The sequence below is a fragment of the Narcine bancroftii genome, chromosome 5, assembly GCF_036971445.1.
Source record: "Narcine bancroftii isolate sNarBan1 chromosome 5, sNarBan1.hap1, whole genome shotgun sequence".
Taxonomy (NCBI): domain Eukaryota; kingdom Metazoa; phylum Chordata; class Chondrichthyes; order Torpediniformes; family Narcinidae; genus Narcine; species Narcine bancroftii.
The window spans coordinates 108,719,361-108,734,464 of record NC_091473.1 but is presented as its reverse complement, the minus strand read 5'-3'; the positions used below and the strand labels follow the sequence as shown (position 1 = coordinate 108,734,464).

Sequence of the window (15,104 nt, the reverse complement as noted above, 5' to 3'; positions counted from 1 at the left end):
ACTGGATGAGTTTTCCCCTCTCCCCATCATTTTCTCTCCTTTCTCCAAATAGCAGTGACACACTTGCTGTCTTCCAATTTGCTTGACCTGCTCCAGAATCTAAGTAATTCTAACACATCATCCATGATACATCCACTATTTCCATTACTTCCCTTTTGGAATTTTGTAGGGGGTGGGGGGAGGGGGAGATGGTGCAAACAATCAGGTTCATCAAATATAGAAACACAAAACGGCAGCAGCTATTTAGCCATACTCTGCCATTCAATGATTATTGCCAACCCCCTATTTCCTATGCAAATCAATGTCTTCTATGCCTCAAAATCCATCCAACGTCCTCTTAAAATATTCAGCAACTTGGCCTCCACCACCCACAGTAATTCCACAGCTTCACAACTGCAAATAAGCATTTTTGCTTTTTGTTAGCTCACTTGCATGCTTACCCTCTTTCCCAAAATTGAGACTCCATTATTCTACATCTATCCCTCTCCTTAACCAAGTGAAACTCTTCCCCACATCCAGTCTCTCCAGCCGGTCAGAATTGTATACATCTCAATGCACACCATCTCTTTATTTGTGATTTCAAATGAACCCAATCTCTCCCCAAAGAGTCCTGCCATCCCAAGAAACAATCTGGTCTTTAATAAACTCCCTTCATGGAAAGCACATCCTTAAGCAAGAAGACCAAAACAGCATATTCAAATTCAAGAACTCATCCATACACATGAATGAATATGCAACATGTGTCACGAACTTCAGGACCTGCTTGGACAAGTGTGTGCCCACATTCACATATCAGGTGTTCCCCAACCAGAATCACTGGATGAAGCAAAGGACTTGCAACCTGCTGAGGGTGAGATCAAAGGTGTTTAAGGTCGGGATTTAGATCTCTACAAGACGTCCAGGATGACCTGTGAAAAGCTATCTGTGAAACAAAAGTAGCAATTCTGGAGGAAGCTGGAGACAGGGACAGACACACACCAGCTATGGCAGGGAGTGAAGGCTATTACAGCCTACAAAGCAATGGCAAACACCATAGATGGCTGTGATGCTTCACTACCCACTGAGCTGAACATTATCTATGCCCACTTTGAGAAAGAAAACCCAATATGCCTATGAGAATCCCTGCAAAGGCTGAGGACACTGTGAGATCTGTCTCTAAGACCGATGTCAAAATAACTTTCAAGAGGGTGAACCCTCACAAGGCATCAGGCCCTGATGGCATACCTGGCAGGGTATGAAAATCTGTGCCAACTAAGTAGCCGGAGTGTTCACGAACATTTCAACCTCTCATTGTTGCAGTCAGAGGTTCCCAACTTCTTCGAAATGGCATCAATCATCTCAGGCCATTCAGCCCTGCTGGTCTCTGCTGAACTATTTTTCTGCATAGTCCCAACTAAATGCACCCAGACCATATCCTTCCATAGCCCTCCCATCCATGTACCTGTCCGATTTTTTTTTTGTATGTCAAAATTGAGACTGCATTTACCAATTCAGTTTGCAGCTCATTCCACACACCCACCACTCTCTGGGTGAAGAAGATCTGCTAAAGTTCCCTCTATGTTTTCATCATCATTGGTTTTGGATTCCCTTCTTTTTTCCACTGCTACATCGCATTCCATTGAGAATGTCTGGCTCGGGGGGGGGGGGGGGGAGTTCTTTTTCTAAAAAATGGGGGGGGGGTTCTCTTTTTTCTTTCTTTTTTAAGAGGATGATGTCACAGAAAATAATAAGTCAAAATTGAGGATGTTGAATTAGATGAAGAGGAAGATGAGGGGAAGTGATAAGAAGAAGAAGAAGAAAATTAAGTACAAATACATTGAGGGAGAAGAGTTTAATAAAATTAAGTTAATTTCGATAGAGAATTTTGAAGATGTTATAAATGAAGAATATGGAGAATTTTATAAGAGTTTGAACATTTTTTCTTTTTTATATAAGGGGAGGGGAAGGGAATAAAAAGTTTATCTGATTGTTTTTCTAAGGGATGTTTTTGTTCTCTCGATGAATTATAAAGGAAACTTGGTATTAATGTAAATCTGTATTTATATATTATTAATTATGATTTTTTGTATAACAGATATGTGGTTGATATATGATTTTAATATTTGAATTTAGTTTTAAAGTGGATTTCATTTGTTAAATACATGAATTATGTTTGATTTAAATATATGTTTAAGGGTATTATTTTAGTATTGATTTTTTTGTTAGTAATTTTTTTGTTGTTAAGTTTTATCCTTTTTTTTGTAAGTGGGGTTTTTTCTATTTTATTTACAACATTGTTAATTAATTCTTCTCTCTTTATTTTGGGGGGAGGGTTGGATTAATTTTAAATTAGATGATTAATGTTGTGTTATAATTATTGGGGGGGTTAATTTGTGTAGTTTAATGATGTAGTATTCTAATTTTTATTATCTTATTTTTTATTATTTCTTTAAATGTAATTTTTATTTTATTCATGTCATAAAATTTTAAATAAAATTTAAAAAAAAAGAGAATGTCTGGCTCCAACTCACCATAATGAGCAGGACTCTCTATTCCACTTCTCACATTTCTTTTCTCACCTTCTCTTTTCCAACCCAGATCAAGAGTTACCTTTGCCTTTACCTCACCGGTCCCCACATTCAAATGATCATCCTCCAGAATTGCTGACACATTCAATGCTATGTTCTCATCAGATACATCTCCCCCTTCCCTAAAGTTTCCCAATGTTCTGGTTCCTACTCCCCTTCCCACAGCAAACCCAACAAGAAGCCACAGTAAATGCAGCTTCCTTCCTTCCCTTTATCCAAAAGCCAACTCTCCATTCCGCTGAAGCTGTAATGTACTTGTACTTCAAAGTTAGAAAGTTGCTCACGATATAGTCTTCTCTACAATTAAGAAAGTTAAAGACAGATTGTGGGAGATTGTCTCAGCGGCATTATCATTCACTCTATGAAGGTGTCCCTTAGTTCCCAGTGGTCTTTTAATTCATGTTTCCATATCTTGAAAAAGGGCTCAAGGTCAAAACATCAGTTATGTATTTGTACCTTTGCTTTTTAAAAGACACTAATTGCCCTGCTGAGTTTCTCCAGCATTATGTTTTTATTGGAAATAAACTCACTGTGCAAATAGAAGTCTTTCATTGAATCTATAACTTAGAAGTTTGATGGTAAACTGGTAGCTATTGTTCTGGAACTTGATGGTACATGTCTTGCGGCTCCTATACCTCTTTCCTGATGGCAGCAGTAAGAACAGAGCATGTCCTGGGTGCTGTGGATCATTGATGATTGATGCTGCTCTCCATGTAGATTTTCTTGATGATGGTGAAAATTTTACCTGATGTACTGGGTTGTGTTCACTACCTTATGGAGGCTTTTCACTCAGAGGTGTGATGCCTCCAGTCAACATTTTCCACTGCACATCTGTAGATGTTTGCCAAGGTTTCCAATATCATACCAAACCTCTGCAAACTCTTGAGGAAGTAGAGGTGCAAACATGCTTATTTCAGGGTGACATTGATACAACAGGTCCAAGAAAGCTACTCCAAGATAGTGACTCCCAAAAATTGAAGTTTCAAGATAATTATGGAGAAGGATAGGTCTGGTCTTCATGTTGAGATTCTAAATTGGAGAAAGGCCAATATTGAGGAAATGAGAAAGGATCCAGTAAATATGGATTGGGACAGGAGGTTTTCTGGCTAGAAAGTGGCAGGCTGTCAGAGGTGAAATTTTGAGAGTGAAGAGTTTGTAGGTCCTGTCAGATTTCAAGGCAAAATTAACAAGCAAAGAGAACCTTGGTTTTTGATAAATACTGGGGATCTGGAATATAGCAGAAATATGCAACCAGGAACACATGAAGTATTTGAGGAGTATTAAAAAAAGCAAGACAAAAATTAAGAAAGAAATCAGGTTGCTTTGGCAGACAAAGAAAGGGAAAATCCTAAGAAGATGGATAAATCCCCAGGGCCTGACAAGGTATTGCCTCAGACCTTGAGGGAAGACTAGAATAGAAATTGAGGGGTCCCTGGCAGGGGAACAGCCACAAGAGAGATGCTGGAGGATTGGAGGGTAGCTCATGTTGTTCCATTGTTTAAAAAAGGTTCTAAAAATAATCCTGGAAATTATATGCCAGTGAGCCAGATGTCAGTAGTGGATAGGTTATTAGAAGGCATTCTAAGAGATTGGATATACAAGCATTTGGATTAAGAGGGACTGATTAGGGATAATCAACATGGACGAGCATGCTAAGCCATGTTTGACCAATCTTATGAAGTTTTTCGAAGAGGTTGCCAGAAATGTTGAAGGAAAGGATGTGAATGTTTTCTACATGGACTTTAGTGGCCTTTCACATGGTCCACATGGGAGGTTAGTCAGGAAGGTTTAGTCACTATGTGTTCATGGTGAGGTAATAAATTGGCTTTAAAGGAGAAGCCAGAGATTGGTAGTGGTTGATTGCCTCTCTAATGGAGGCCAGTGACTAGAGGTGTGCATTAAAGATCTGCTGTATATCATTTATGTCAATGATCTGAATGATAATGTAGTAAACTGGATCAGCAAGTCTGCAGATGACACAAAGATTGGAGGCATTGTGGACAGTGAGAAGGCTTTCAAAGCTTGCAGAGGGATCTGGACCAGCTGGAAAAATAGGGTGCAAAATGGCAGATGGAATTTAATGTGAGGTATTACACTTTTGTAGGACAAACCAAGGTAGGACATACACTGTAAATGGTAGGGCACTGAGGAATGTAGTAGAAGAGGGATCTGGGAATGCAGATGTACAATTTCCTGAAAGTGGCAACACAGCTAGATAGGGTCAAAGAGATCTTTTGGCACATTAGCCTTCATAAATAAGAGCACTGAGTACAGGTGCCTAACCTTTTATAAGAGATTGTTGGGACTGGACACCTGCCATTGTTTGGAATCTTCTGGATTCTGGAATCATTTTGATTTTAGCCCATTTAAGCCCGCCCACCTAAGTTGTTCTGCCACCTCGCCATCCCCCCAGCCGTGTCGCACTGCCGTCTCTCTCCCCACCCCTTGTCTGCCCGAGTCGTGCTGCCATCTCTCCCCCACCCTGCAATCACCCAAGTCACACTGCTATCTCTCTCTCACCCCGCCCCCCCCCCCCCCCCGCCACTGCTGTACCAGTACCCCTTTCTTGGCTCCCCTGCGCTGGCACTGGTACAGCAGCTTCAGCTGCATGGGAGATTATGAGTAGCGAAGATGGCCATTGAGCCATCGCTGCTGGGCCGACTGAAAGTGCCACGACACTGGACAGGCGTTAGTACATGGTGATTCAGAGACACTTATAAAGTAGCAGAACGACACAGGATATTCCCATGCGAGTTGAGCAAGGGTTATGCTTGGCAGTTAGGTTACTTATAAAGTAATGATACCACTAATTAGCAATTGAAACATGGCAAGATACATGGGACTTGAGCGAGGGTCACATTGGGTCACGTTTGACACCAAACTCCATCTTTGATGAGCAGATGTAATCTACTAAAAAAAAGTGTCAGTTTTCAGAGGTTGCCAGTCTTCGGAATCCCCCATAAAAGGTTAGGCACCTGTGTGGGAGTTGGGATGTTGTACAAGACATTAGTGAGGCCAAATATGGAGTACTATGTGCAGTTTTGGTCACCTAACTACAGGAAAGATATCAATAAGATAGAAAGAGTGCAGAGAAGATTTACTAGCATCTTCCTGGACTTCAGGAACTGAGTTACAGGGAAAAGGCTAAACAGGTTAGGGCTTCATTCTCTAGATCGCAGATGAATGAGGGGAGATTTGATAATGATATACAAAATTATTATGCATATTGGTAGAGTAAATGCATGCAGGCTTTTTCCACTGAGTGGGTGAAAGTGGGGGGGGGGGGGGAGGGAATGAGTTTAATGGGAATTTTAGAGGAACTTCTTCATACAGAGAATGGTGGGGGTGTGGATCAATCTCCGAGCTGAATCAGTAAATACAGGCTCAATTTTGATGTTTAAGAAAAATTTGGACAACAGAAGGGTAAGGAGGGATATTGTCCAGGTGCAGCTCAATAAGACTCTCCAAAAAAGGTTTGGCACAAGAAGAAGACCATAGTTTCTATTCTATGGTCCTCATCAAGCTTGCCCAACATTTGCTTTGCCTCAGTTTCAAATTATTTTTCAAAATTAAATCTAAACATACAGGATAGTAACAGGCCATTCCAGCCCATGAGCCAGTACTGCCCAAATATACAATTAACCTACTAAGCCCCATGTATTTTGAAGGGTGGGAGGAAACCAGAGATCTCGGAGGAAACCCATGCAGACTCAGGGAGAAGCTACAAAACCCTTACAGACAGTGCCGGATTATAACCCGCATTGCTGGCAGTTTAACAGTTCCACACTAACTGCTACAGTAAGCACCCCCCCCCCCAATATTAAAGCTATAAACAGAACTTGCTTTTCCTTATAAATTCTCTAGCTATTTACCATCTATCAAATCCTTCAAATGTAGTTGTCTATCATAGAATCACTGACTCTTTTTCCCCAAACTGCTTTAAAATTGGCAATGTAGCTTTCAGCAATAGAAAGGCAGGTGGTGGGGGAGGGAAGGGCACAGGGAAGATGCTGAACAAATTAAATGGGAGAGGCGGAGAGACCCTTAGGAAAGAAGAGTTGAGAGAAAAGTGCATATTGGAACAGTCTTGGAAAATGGGAGCAAGGACAGATGGAAACAGTGGACCCAATTGGGCTGGAGGTTACCTAAAATTGGAGAACTCAATGTTCACGGCATTACTATTTTACCAAACGTCTGTGTTCTCTACTTTAGTAGAGACCAGAATGCCTAGTTGCCAACCAGCCATTTTAATTCCTATCCTATTCTCACACAGAGCAGTCAATCATTGTCAGGGCAAGGCCAAACATAAACCTGAGGAACAACATATGGTATTCCACCTGAGTATCCCAAAAAACAATGTCATGAAAACTGAATTCTTCAAATTCACGGAATTTCTTAATTTATCTTCTCCATTTACCCTCTTGTACCCTTTCCAGCCCTCTCCCACCCTTTCCTTTTATGCATGTTATTTCTCCTTTTCACCTCAGTCTTGATAAAGGGTCCCATACTGAAACATTGACTGTATTTCTCTCCAGGGACACTGCCTGACCTGTTGAGTCTCTCCAGCTTCTTACTTTTTGATCTAGATCTGTAGTTCTTGCCTTTCTCATGATTAAGGACAAATTGTAGACAATTAGGTGTTAAAGACAAGGATTTAAAATTCACTCTGCCCTTGGTACAATTTCCCAGTTTTAAAACAGACATACCAAATCTCAATTTCCATTGCTTAATATCAAGGCCTTGGTCACATCACCCATTTTCTGCTCTTATCATTTCCTGAGTGTTTTCAAAATTCATTTGATTTTACAGAAATTGTTTCTGCAATAATACAAATTGCAAATAATTTTACCTTATGGACTGGAAAGATAATGGGATCATTTTCTCAAGAACTTTTACCATTGACAAATAAATTTGAAATTTATTGTCAGAGTAGGTACATGACATCATATAAAACACTTGATTTTTTTCCGCCTGCAGACAAGGCAGAATTTCTGTATACTCACTCACAGTCGCAAAAATCAAATACCTTTACCAGGTTTTGGTTTACAGACAAGCATGCAAATCAAATTGTTTCTTGTGCAATATGCCTTTATCAAGTATTTGTGTTATTTTTCTGAGAAAAAGGCAAATGTACATTTTCTCCTCTGGTAAACCCCACCAAATATTTTTTTAACTTTATTCTGGAATGTATAATTATACAATCATTAGAAAATATACAAATGTTACCTTAGTAGTTGGATTAAGAATTTTTATTATAATGCTATTTTATAACTAGTTCAGCTCCAACAATTGTTCCAATGACAAGCCAGAGGAAGATTACATGATATAATACAAAACATCCCCCAAACATGAATGACCAGCTTATGGACAACCACTACATACATTATTATTATTAAATTCACAAGTCCAACAAATATGTATAAATTCATTTACTAATTGTTTTAATCACTCTTTAGTTCTTTTGATGTCATTCATTAAAAGACACTAGAGGTGGAGTTACCATATAGAATAATTTTTGTGTATTTTTCAACTTAAGACAAAAAAAAACAAAAAAATTTCTCTTCGATCTCCATTCTTTCAACCAATCTTCTAAGTCATTCTATCATTCAAAACTAATTGAATCCTCCTTCATTGACTTTTAGCTGCATTATCTGTGGGCAGCTTGTAACATGAAATGCATTTTAACCATCCAACACTTTCATCATGCATTTTTATGGCTGGTCTAAGATCTAATGCTCACTACTGTTATGAGTCCAGAGGACCGCAAAACCCAGCAGCAATAGAAATTCATCAAGACAAATGTTACTTAAACAAAAGTTGCTTTTAATTTTCTTTAAACATACAAACAGGATCAAACTTCAACTTGATTCTATTAACTTAACCCCCTTCTAATTCTAAGCATACGTGTATACATGTTCAGGAAAGTTCTTTGCTTTAATAGTCCAGTTATTCACTTCTCACTTCTCCAAGTTCACTGGCATCAGACAGTTCTTACACTGTGCACAGAATTTAACATTTATAAATTTTCATCATGCTCTGGTGCTTACAAGTAAATAGTTACCGCTCAGGAAGGTTCTAGTTTATTTCAGAGAGAGATCCGTTGCTTGTTGGACACACAAACTGATTTCCTCCTATCATACACTTCAGTGCCATGCTAAAGAAACTTGCCCCATCTTGGGTTTTCCAGGTCACCACAGAATTCCTCTTGATTCCCTTATTTCAGGAGAAACTCTAGCCAGCCATTTCCTCTTGTAAGCACCACAAGGATTTTCAACAGGCTGTAGAACTCACAACCCATCTTCAAAATGGAGTGTTCAACAAGCCTCCCAGCTTTCCATGTTGCAGCCTCCAAAAGCCACTACAGAACTGTAGAACTGCTCTCTTTCTCTCTCTCTCTCTCTCTCTCTCTCTCTCTCTCTCTCTCGACCCCTCTTAGAACAGGAAACTGCAACCAGACAGATTGCTGGCACTGGAATCAGTTCTGAGCCTACACATCAGTTGCTTTAAAGACAATAGTCCATTTATTCCACAACATCAGTCCAATTAATACCTACTTGTGAAGTCTGCATAGGCATTCTTCAAAGTTTAGGTAAAGTCACTGTGGTCATGACATCTCTGCTTATGCATAGCTCTTACATTTCAAATGAGAAGACTTTTGTGAAATGTTAATGTCAGTTTGTGAAGTGACCTACACTAAACCCCCACAATCTATCTCCTTTAAAAACATTTTAATATATAATATATAATATAACCCATAACACTACACATTTTTTGATCTCTGAACAACAAAAATTTCAATTTTAAAGTCAGCAACTTATTTAGCATCAATTATTCTTTTGAAAATGAAAGTTATAAATTTCTATTGACACTTGTGTAGAAAGCTAACTCCACTTTCCAGAAAGATGCCTTCTTATTCTTGATGTTACAGGCATCAGAAATATTTTCCATTTCCCTCAATACACTGATAAATTTGATCAAATCACCCCTTAATCTTTTCTATTTCAGAAATACAACTCCAATCTGTGTGATCTCACGCATATCAATCCTTCAAAGTCTAGATAACATTCCTATAAATCTAATTTCCCTTTGAGAATAATATATTTTCAGAGAAATGATGCACAGAATTAATTTCAGAATTCAAAAGTGAATGACTTCATATTTACCTCAATTTTTCCCATTTGGTTATTAAAATCTTTAACACTCACTAGTTTCTTTATTCCTGTTTACATTGCCAATTGTGCATCTGTGACAAAGTTGAATGCAGGCAGTGAAAAGTTTCAGCTATAATATACCAGGGCAGTTTCTTTTATTTTTAATTGATTCATTTTGTTTCAGATTCTTGGGTTTCAATAGTAAATCAAATCTGCATTGCTTATATCCAAATGTCCTTGGAGCCCAGTAGTCAGCTCCCTTCAGCTCCTAGACTCCTTCTGACTAAGGTGCTTCCACAGTGCTATTCAGTTAGGAATTGCAGGATAAAGAAAGAATGGCAATGTTTCCAAATCAGGATGGTGCATGACTTGAATGGGCACCTGCAGGTGTTCCCAAACATCTGTTACCCTTGAAGTTGCAGAAGCCCAAGGGAACAAGTGCAGTGCATTTTGTTGTAAATAAACACTGTAAAGGGAATAAATGTTTAGGATGCCTTGAGTGCCAAATCAAGAAAGCTGCTTTGTCTGAGATGATGTCAACCTGCACTCACCCCATAAAGTGGGGAGCATTTCACCACATTCTTCATTTATGATATAGTGAAAAAGGCTTTGGGGTTTCAGAAGGCCAATTAATCACACTCGTATACCCAGCCTCATACCTACATTTGTACTTATGGTTCAAATGAGTTTCTGGTCAAAGGGAACAGCAGGAGGTTTACAATGGAGGACATAGGGATGGTAATGCCACTGCATGTCAAGTATCTCTCTCTCTTGTTGATGATCAGTGCCTGCAATGTATAAATGTTGCTTGCCACTTCCAAAGAACTAGCTAGGTAATGATCCTAAATTGTGTACTTTTTTTTGCATATACCTCAGGAATTTTCCACAAGGTCAAGTGTCACAACAGAAGTGAAACAGCTTGCCTACAGGCACATCCAATTCTGAAGTATATACAATTCAATACAACAGCTGGAGCGTTGTCTGGTTCCACATCTATCATTGTATTCAGTGATTTCAGCCATGATGCCACTTGGAATTAATCTAATTTTTTTAAGATTAGTTTCTGAGATGGCAGGAATCTCAGGTTGAACCTGGGAGGGATCATACATCTGGCAGTTATAAACATTGCTGCAAATGGTTCAGCCTGGTCTTAAGCACTCAGATTTTGGGCCCCGCCGCTGTTAAAGATGAAAATATTCTTAACACATGTTATTTAATAGGCCAGAAACATTCAGGTTTAAATGTAATAGAACTGCAGACTTCAATATGATCCATTGGCTGTCTCATCGATGTAGATTAGCATAATCTAGCTCTGAATTGCAGTTTTCCTTGGTTGGCACCTCATTTTTATGTATGCCTGGTCCTAGTCCCGATGTGACCATCAGCACTTGTCACTGAGCTGGGATTGACACCTTGCTTGATAATGGGATGTGCCCGTCCATGAGATTATATATTGTGGCAATGTTCATTTCTGATGCCCAGCTTTTGAACTCCTTGTGTCTTGCAATTCAACTAATTTTCCAGACTGCTCTGGACAAAATGCCTTCAAAAAGGTGTTATCTCCCACATGCAGTTACTTATTCAAGACGTTAGTCCAATGCTCTCTAAAAAATACATTGAAATAATGTCCATAAACGCTACCACTAAAAAAAACAATACGAGTTTGTCAGGTGTGAGTTTGTGGCCCACCGTTTCTATGAAATGAAAAATGCAAGGTACCTTACAAAATATACACCAAAAATAAAGATTACAACCCATTGTATTACAAACTGTCAAAAATAACCAGTTATCCTTTAGACTGTTACACTGATGACAACCCATACATTTACCCGCAAATGGTTTAAACCTACCCACGTTCTTATGTTTCGGTAAGATCACTGAAATTAAAATAGGATGTCGAAAGATGTAGCGTCAGAAATGAAATAAACCTGTTGTATAACCTTACCTTTTCTACATTGGCAACCGAGAAATCCAGATTATCCTCGCTCTCTCCTCTTTCGCGATCCATTTTAACCGGGCTGCGAAAGAAGAAAATCACTCTTGCTGCTCTTCCTCCTCAGTTGAGCAGCAGCCCTGTGGAGATGGAGATGGAGGGGGTGGGGAAGGGGAGGGGTTGCTGACAGTCAGGATGACCCTGTTCCAGCTCTCGCTTTCCTCCAGCCCCTCGGATCTATCCTTTGTGTCCACCTCCTGGTCCTGACCACCTCGCCCACCCGCTTCACACTTTATGCCAAACTAGGAAAGATCAACTCATCATTCGCCTTTAAAAGTAATCACACGCACACATTTAACGCTAACAATGGCTGTACTCGAGAGACTCGGGCCATTCAATCGGCGCTGCTCCTACCCCAGATTTCTGGCAGGCACCGCAGGCCTGCAGTGACAGGTCCACGGGTCCTGACCATGCTAAAGGAGTCCGAGTAATCGCCGGCTTTAAGAGACCCATTCAGCAAGCTACTAAATGATCCTGGTTTAGCGTATTGCTTAACAAAGATTTCCCTCATCTTTTTTTAAAACAAAATTATGAGTCTCCCTTCTGGAATGGTGCAACAATAACCTGGAAATCGGCATTACTTTACGAAGAGCAACCGGCCACCTGAATGACGTAATGCTTCACGGGGCCTTCCTGGATTCTGGGTGATGTAGTCCTTCACCGAGCTTGACTGTTAGACAGCAGATGAGAAATGTTAGAGGGGTCCCAATATATCCAGATGATGTGGCCTGCTGGCCTTGTAATGTGGAGGTTGCAGTGTTCTGTACGGTGGTCAAATTATCTCACTATATGCCCCATTCAGCTGCATTAAGACTAGACCCTTCTGTGAGAGATAATGGAATATGGGATGTCAAGCAAGTGCTAAATAGGAATGAATTATGATGGGTTGAATAAGGGTGGAGTAAGAATGGAATGTGAGGGAGGGTTAAGCAAGTATAATAGAATAGGGGTCTTATAGCAAGTAGATAGATTTAGCAAGTCCTGGGGGTTGAGATTTATGAATAAGAACAAAGACATGTCACTTCCTGGTAAACAAGTTTACAGAAAGGCACATAAACTGCACTGTAGGCAGAATTACCTAATGTTAAACCAATCCAGGAGGCAGAAGAATATTAAGGGGGGAGGTACCTCTGTACTGAAATAGAATGTATAAAAAGTTGTGTAATCCAATTGGAGTGCGGGGAAAACCCGTGGGAAGGATAAGCAGACCATGGTCGGGCATTGTATTCCCAGGGTAAGGGGAAGCACCCAGCTTTGCACTGTTGTAAAATAAATGTTCTTTGTTCTCAATTTTTGTCTCGAGTGAAATCTGTGAAGGCACCTCTGCTTCTCACAACTTGAGGGCTTGTCCGGGATTGCACTCCCTCCACTGACGGAGCGCCTGACGACGGGGGTAGGTGCACCCCGGCTGATTCAGCTGGACTCCCAGTCAACGTAAAGCTGGTCAGTGGACAAAGCGAGTGATATCCAAGAAGAGGCACTGAGAACAAATGACGGGAGGACGTTAAGGAAGCACGCTAGGAATAGCTACTGGATTCCGGTAAGAGGAATTTTATTTTCCTGCCAATATGGGAGGAGGAAGTAGCAAGGGAAAAAGTCCTAAAGAAGGACGGGAGGATAAAATATCGAAACATAGTCCGTTAGAACTAATGTTATCCAATTGGAGTGCGGGGAAAACCCGTGGGAAGGATAAGCAGACCATGGTCAGGCATTGTTGACAGGAATGGGTTAAGAATCCGATAAAAGGGAGTTCAGTATATTGGCCAAAGTTTGGATCCGACAAGGACTGGATGTGTCAGGCATTGAACATCTGGCTCTACCAAAATCAAGGTGACAATACCGGGAGTAGGGAATATGCAGCCTGTTGGCTTAGTGGATTGTCTAATCAGATGATTTTGGATGAGAAGAAACTTACAAATAAGAAGGATGAGGAACCTTCTGCCCCCGAAATAAAAGGATGGGATGTGTTATATTCCCTTCCTCCACCTTATGTTTCCCCTGTACCGGCTCCCATCCCTTCCCTCTCCCCTACACTTTACCCTTCTTTATCTTCCCCTTCTCCTCCACAGTTAAAGAAAGAAGGATAAAGTAGGAGTGGTATGAGGACTCGCTCACAGAGTGCAAGATTACCGCCTCAATCGACACGAGAGGGAGGAGACTTTGATTGTGAGGGTCATTCAGAAGAACAGTGTGAGGCCCTTCGGGAGAAAGGGGCTGGACTCTTTAATTTATCTCCCAGAGGGCTGGAATCTAACCATCATAGAAGAGGAGATAAGCCAGAACCTAACTGGATGAGACCTTTACGGGAGGTTCCCTTGGGAGGGGATGGAGGGGGTCTCGGATTTGTAAACGTGCCTTTGACTAGTACTGAGGTGCGCAATTTTAAAAAGGAAATGACCTCTCTGGTAGAAGACCCTCAGGGATGTGCAGAACAATTAGATCAATTTTTGGAGCCTAATATATATATACCTGAGATGAATTAATGTCTATCTTTAAGGCTCTATTTACTTTGGATGAGCGTGGAATGATCCGCCAGGCAGGGATCAGAATCTGGGATAGGGAACACCAAGGGGGACCAGGGGCGATACCTGGAGAAGCTAAATTTCCCCTGGTAAACCCAAATTGGGATAAGACTACTAATGATGGTCGCACGCGAATGGATGAGTACAGGGTTAATCTAATAAAAGGAATGAAGGAGTCTGTTCCAAAAGGACAGAACTTTAAGAAGGCATTTGAGGTTTCCCAAGGTCCCGAGGAGACCCCCTCTGCATTTCTGACTAGATTACGTGCGGCCATCCAGCAATATGGGGGGTTGGATATAGAATCCCCAGCAGGTGAACAGTTGGTACTGACGGGTTTTGTTACTAATTCAGCTCTAGATATCAGGAAGAAATTACAAAAGACAGAGAATTGGGATGAACAGGGACTATCACAGCTTTTACAGATTGCACAAAGGGCATACGTCCAGAGGTCTGAAGAAAAACAGAAAGGAAAGGCTAAGATTTTGATGCAGGCAGTAAAGGAAGTAGTGGATGGAAAGCAAGGAAGTGTTAGGAACCGTGTGTCGGCTCCTGGATGTTGGGAGGAGTGCCGGGAGTGGGGAAGTAGAGACCAGGACAGAGGTAGGGGTAGAGGAGGATTCCGGGGATGGCGACCATTCCCGGGACCCCGTTGAGACCTTGGCAGAAATTGGGAAACAGGAGCATTAATATGCTATTATTGTAAAAAGGAGGGACACTTTAAGAGGGAATGCCCGATGCGGGCCAGGGAGACGCGATCTTACACATTGATGGAGGCAGATTATGAATAGGGGGGTCACGGTTCTCAGCTAATGCATACCGTGCGGCTGCACAGAGAACCATTGGTAAATTTAAGCGTAGGACACCACGGTGA

At 40.8% G+C, this 15,104-nt stretch overlaps 1 protein-coding gene across 5 annotated transcripts in view; it reads right to left on the bottom strand.

The window, feature by feature from the left end:
* The window catches only part of ipo13b (importin 13b), a 200,970-nt gene extending 188,860 nt beyond the window's left edge, over nt 1-12,110 (bottom strand). For all 5 annotated transcript variants that reach the window (XM_069938711.1, XM_069938710.1, XM_069938712.1 and 2 more), the window contains exon 1: nt 11,664-12,110. In XM_069938711.1, the coding sequence (XP_069794812.1) occupies nt 11,664-11,726 (63 nt within the window). In that variant the 5' untranslated portion in view covers nt 11,727-12,110. The remainder of the gene's footprint in view (nt 1-11,663) is intronic.
* Nucleotides 12,111-15,104: the final 2,994 nt, after the last annotated feature.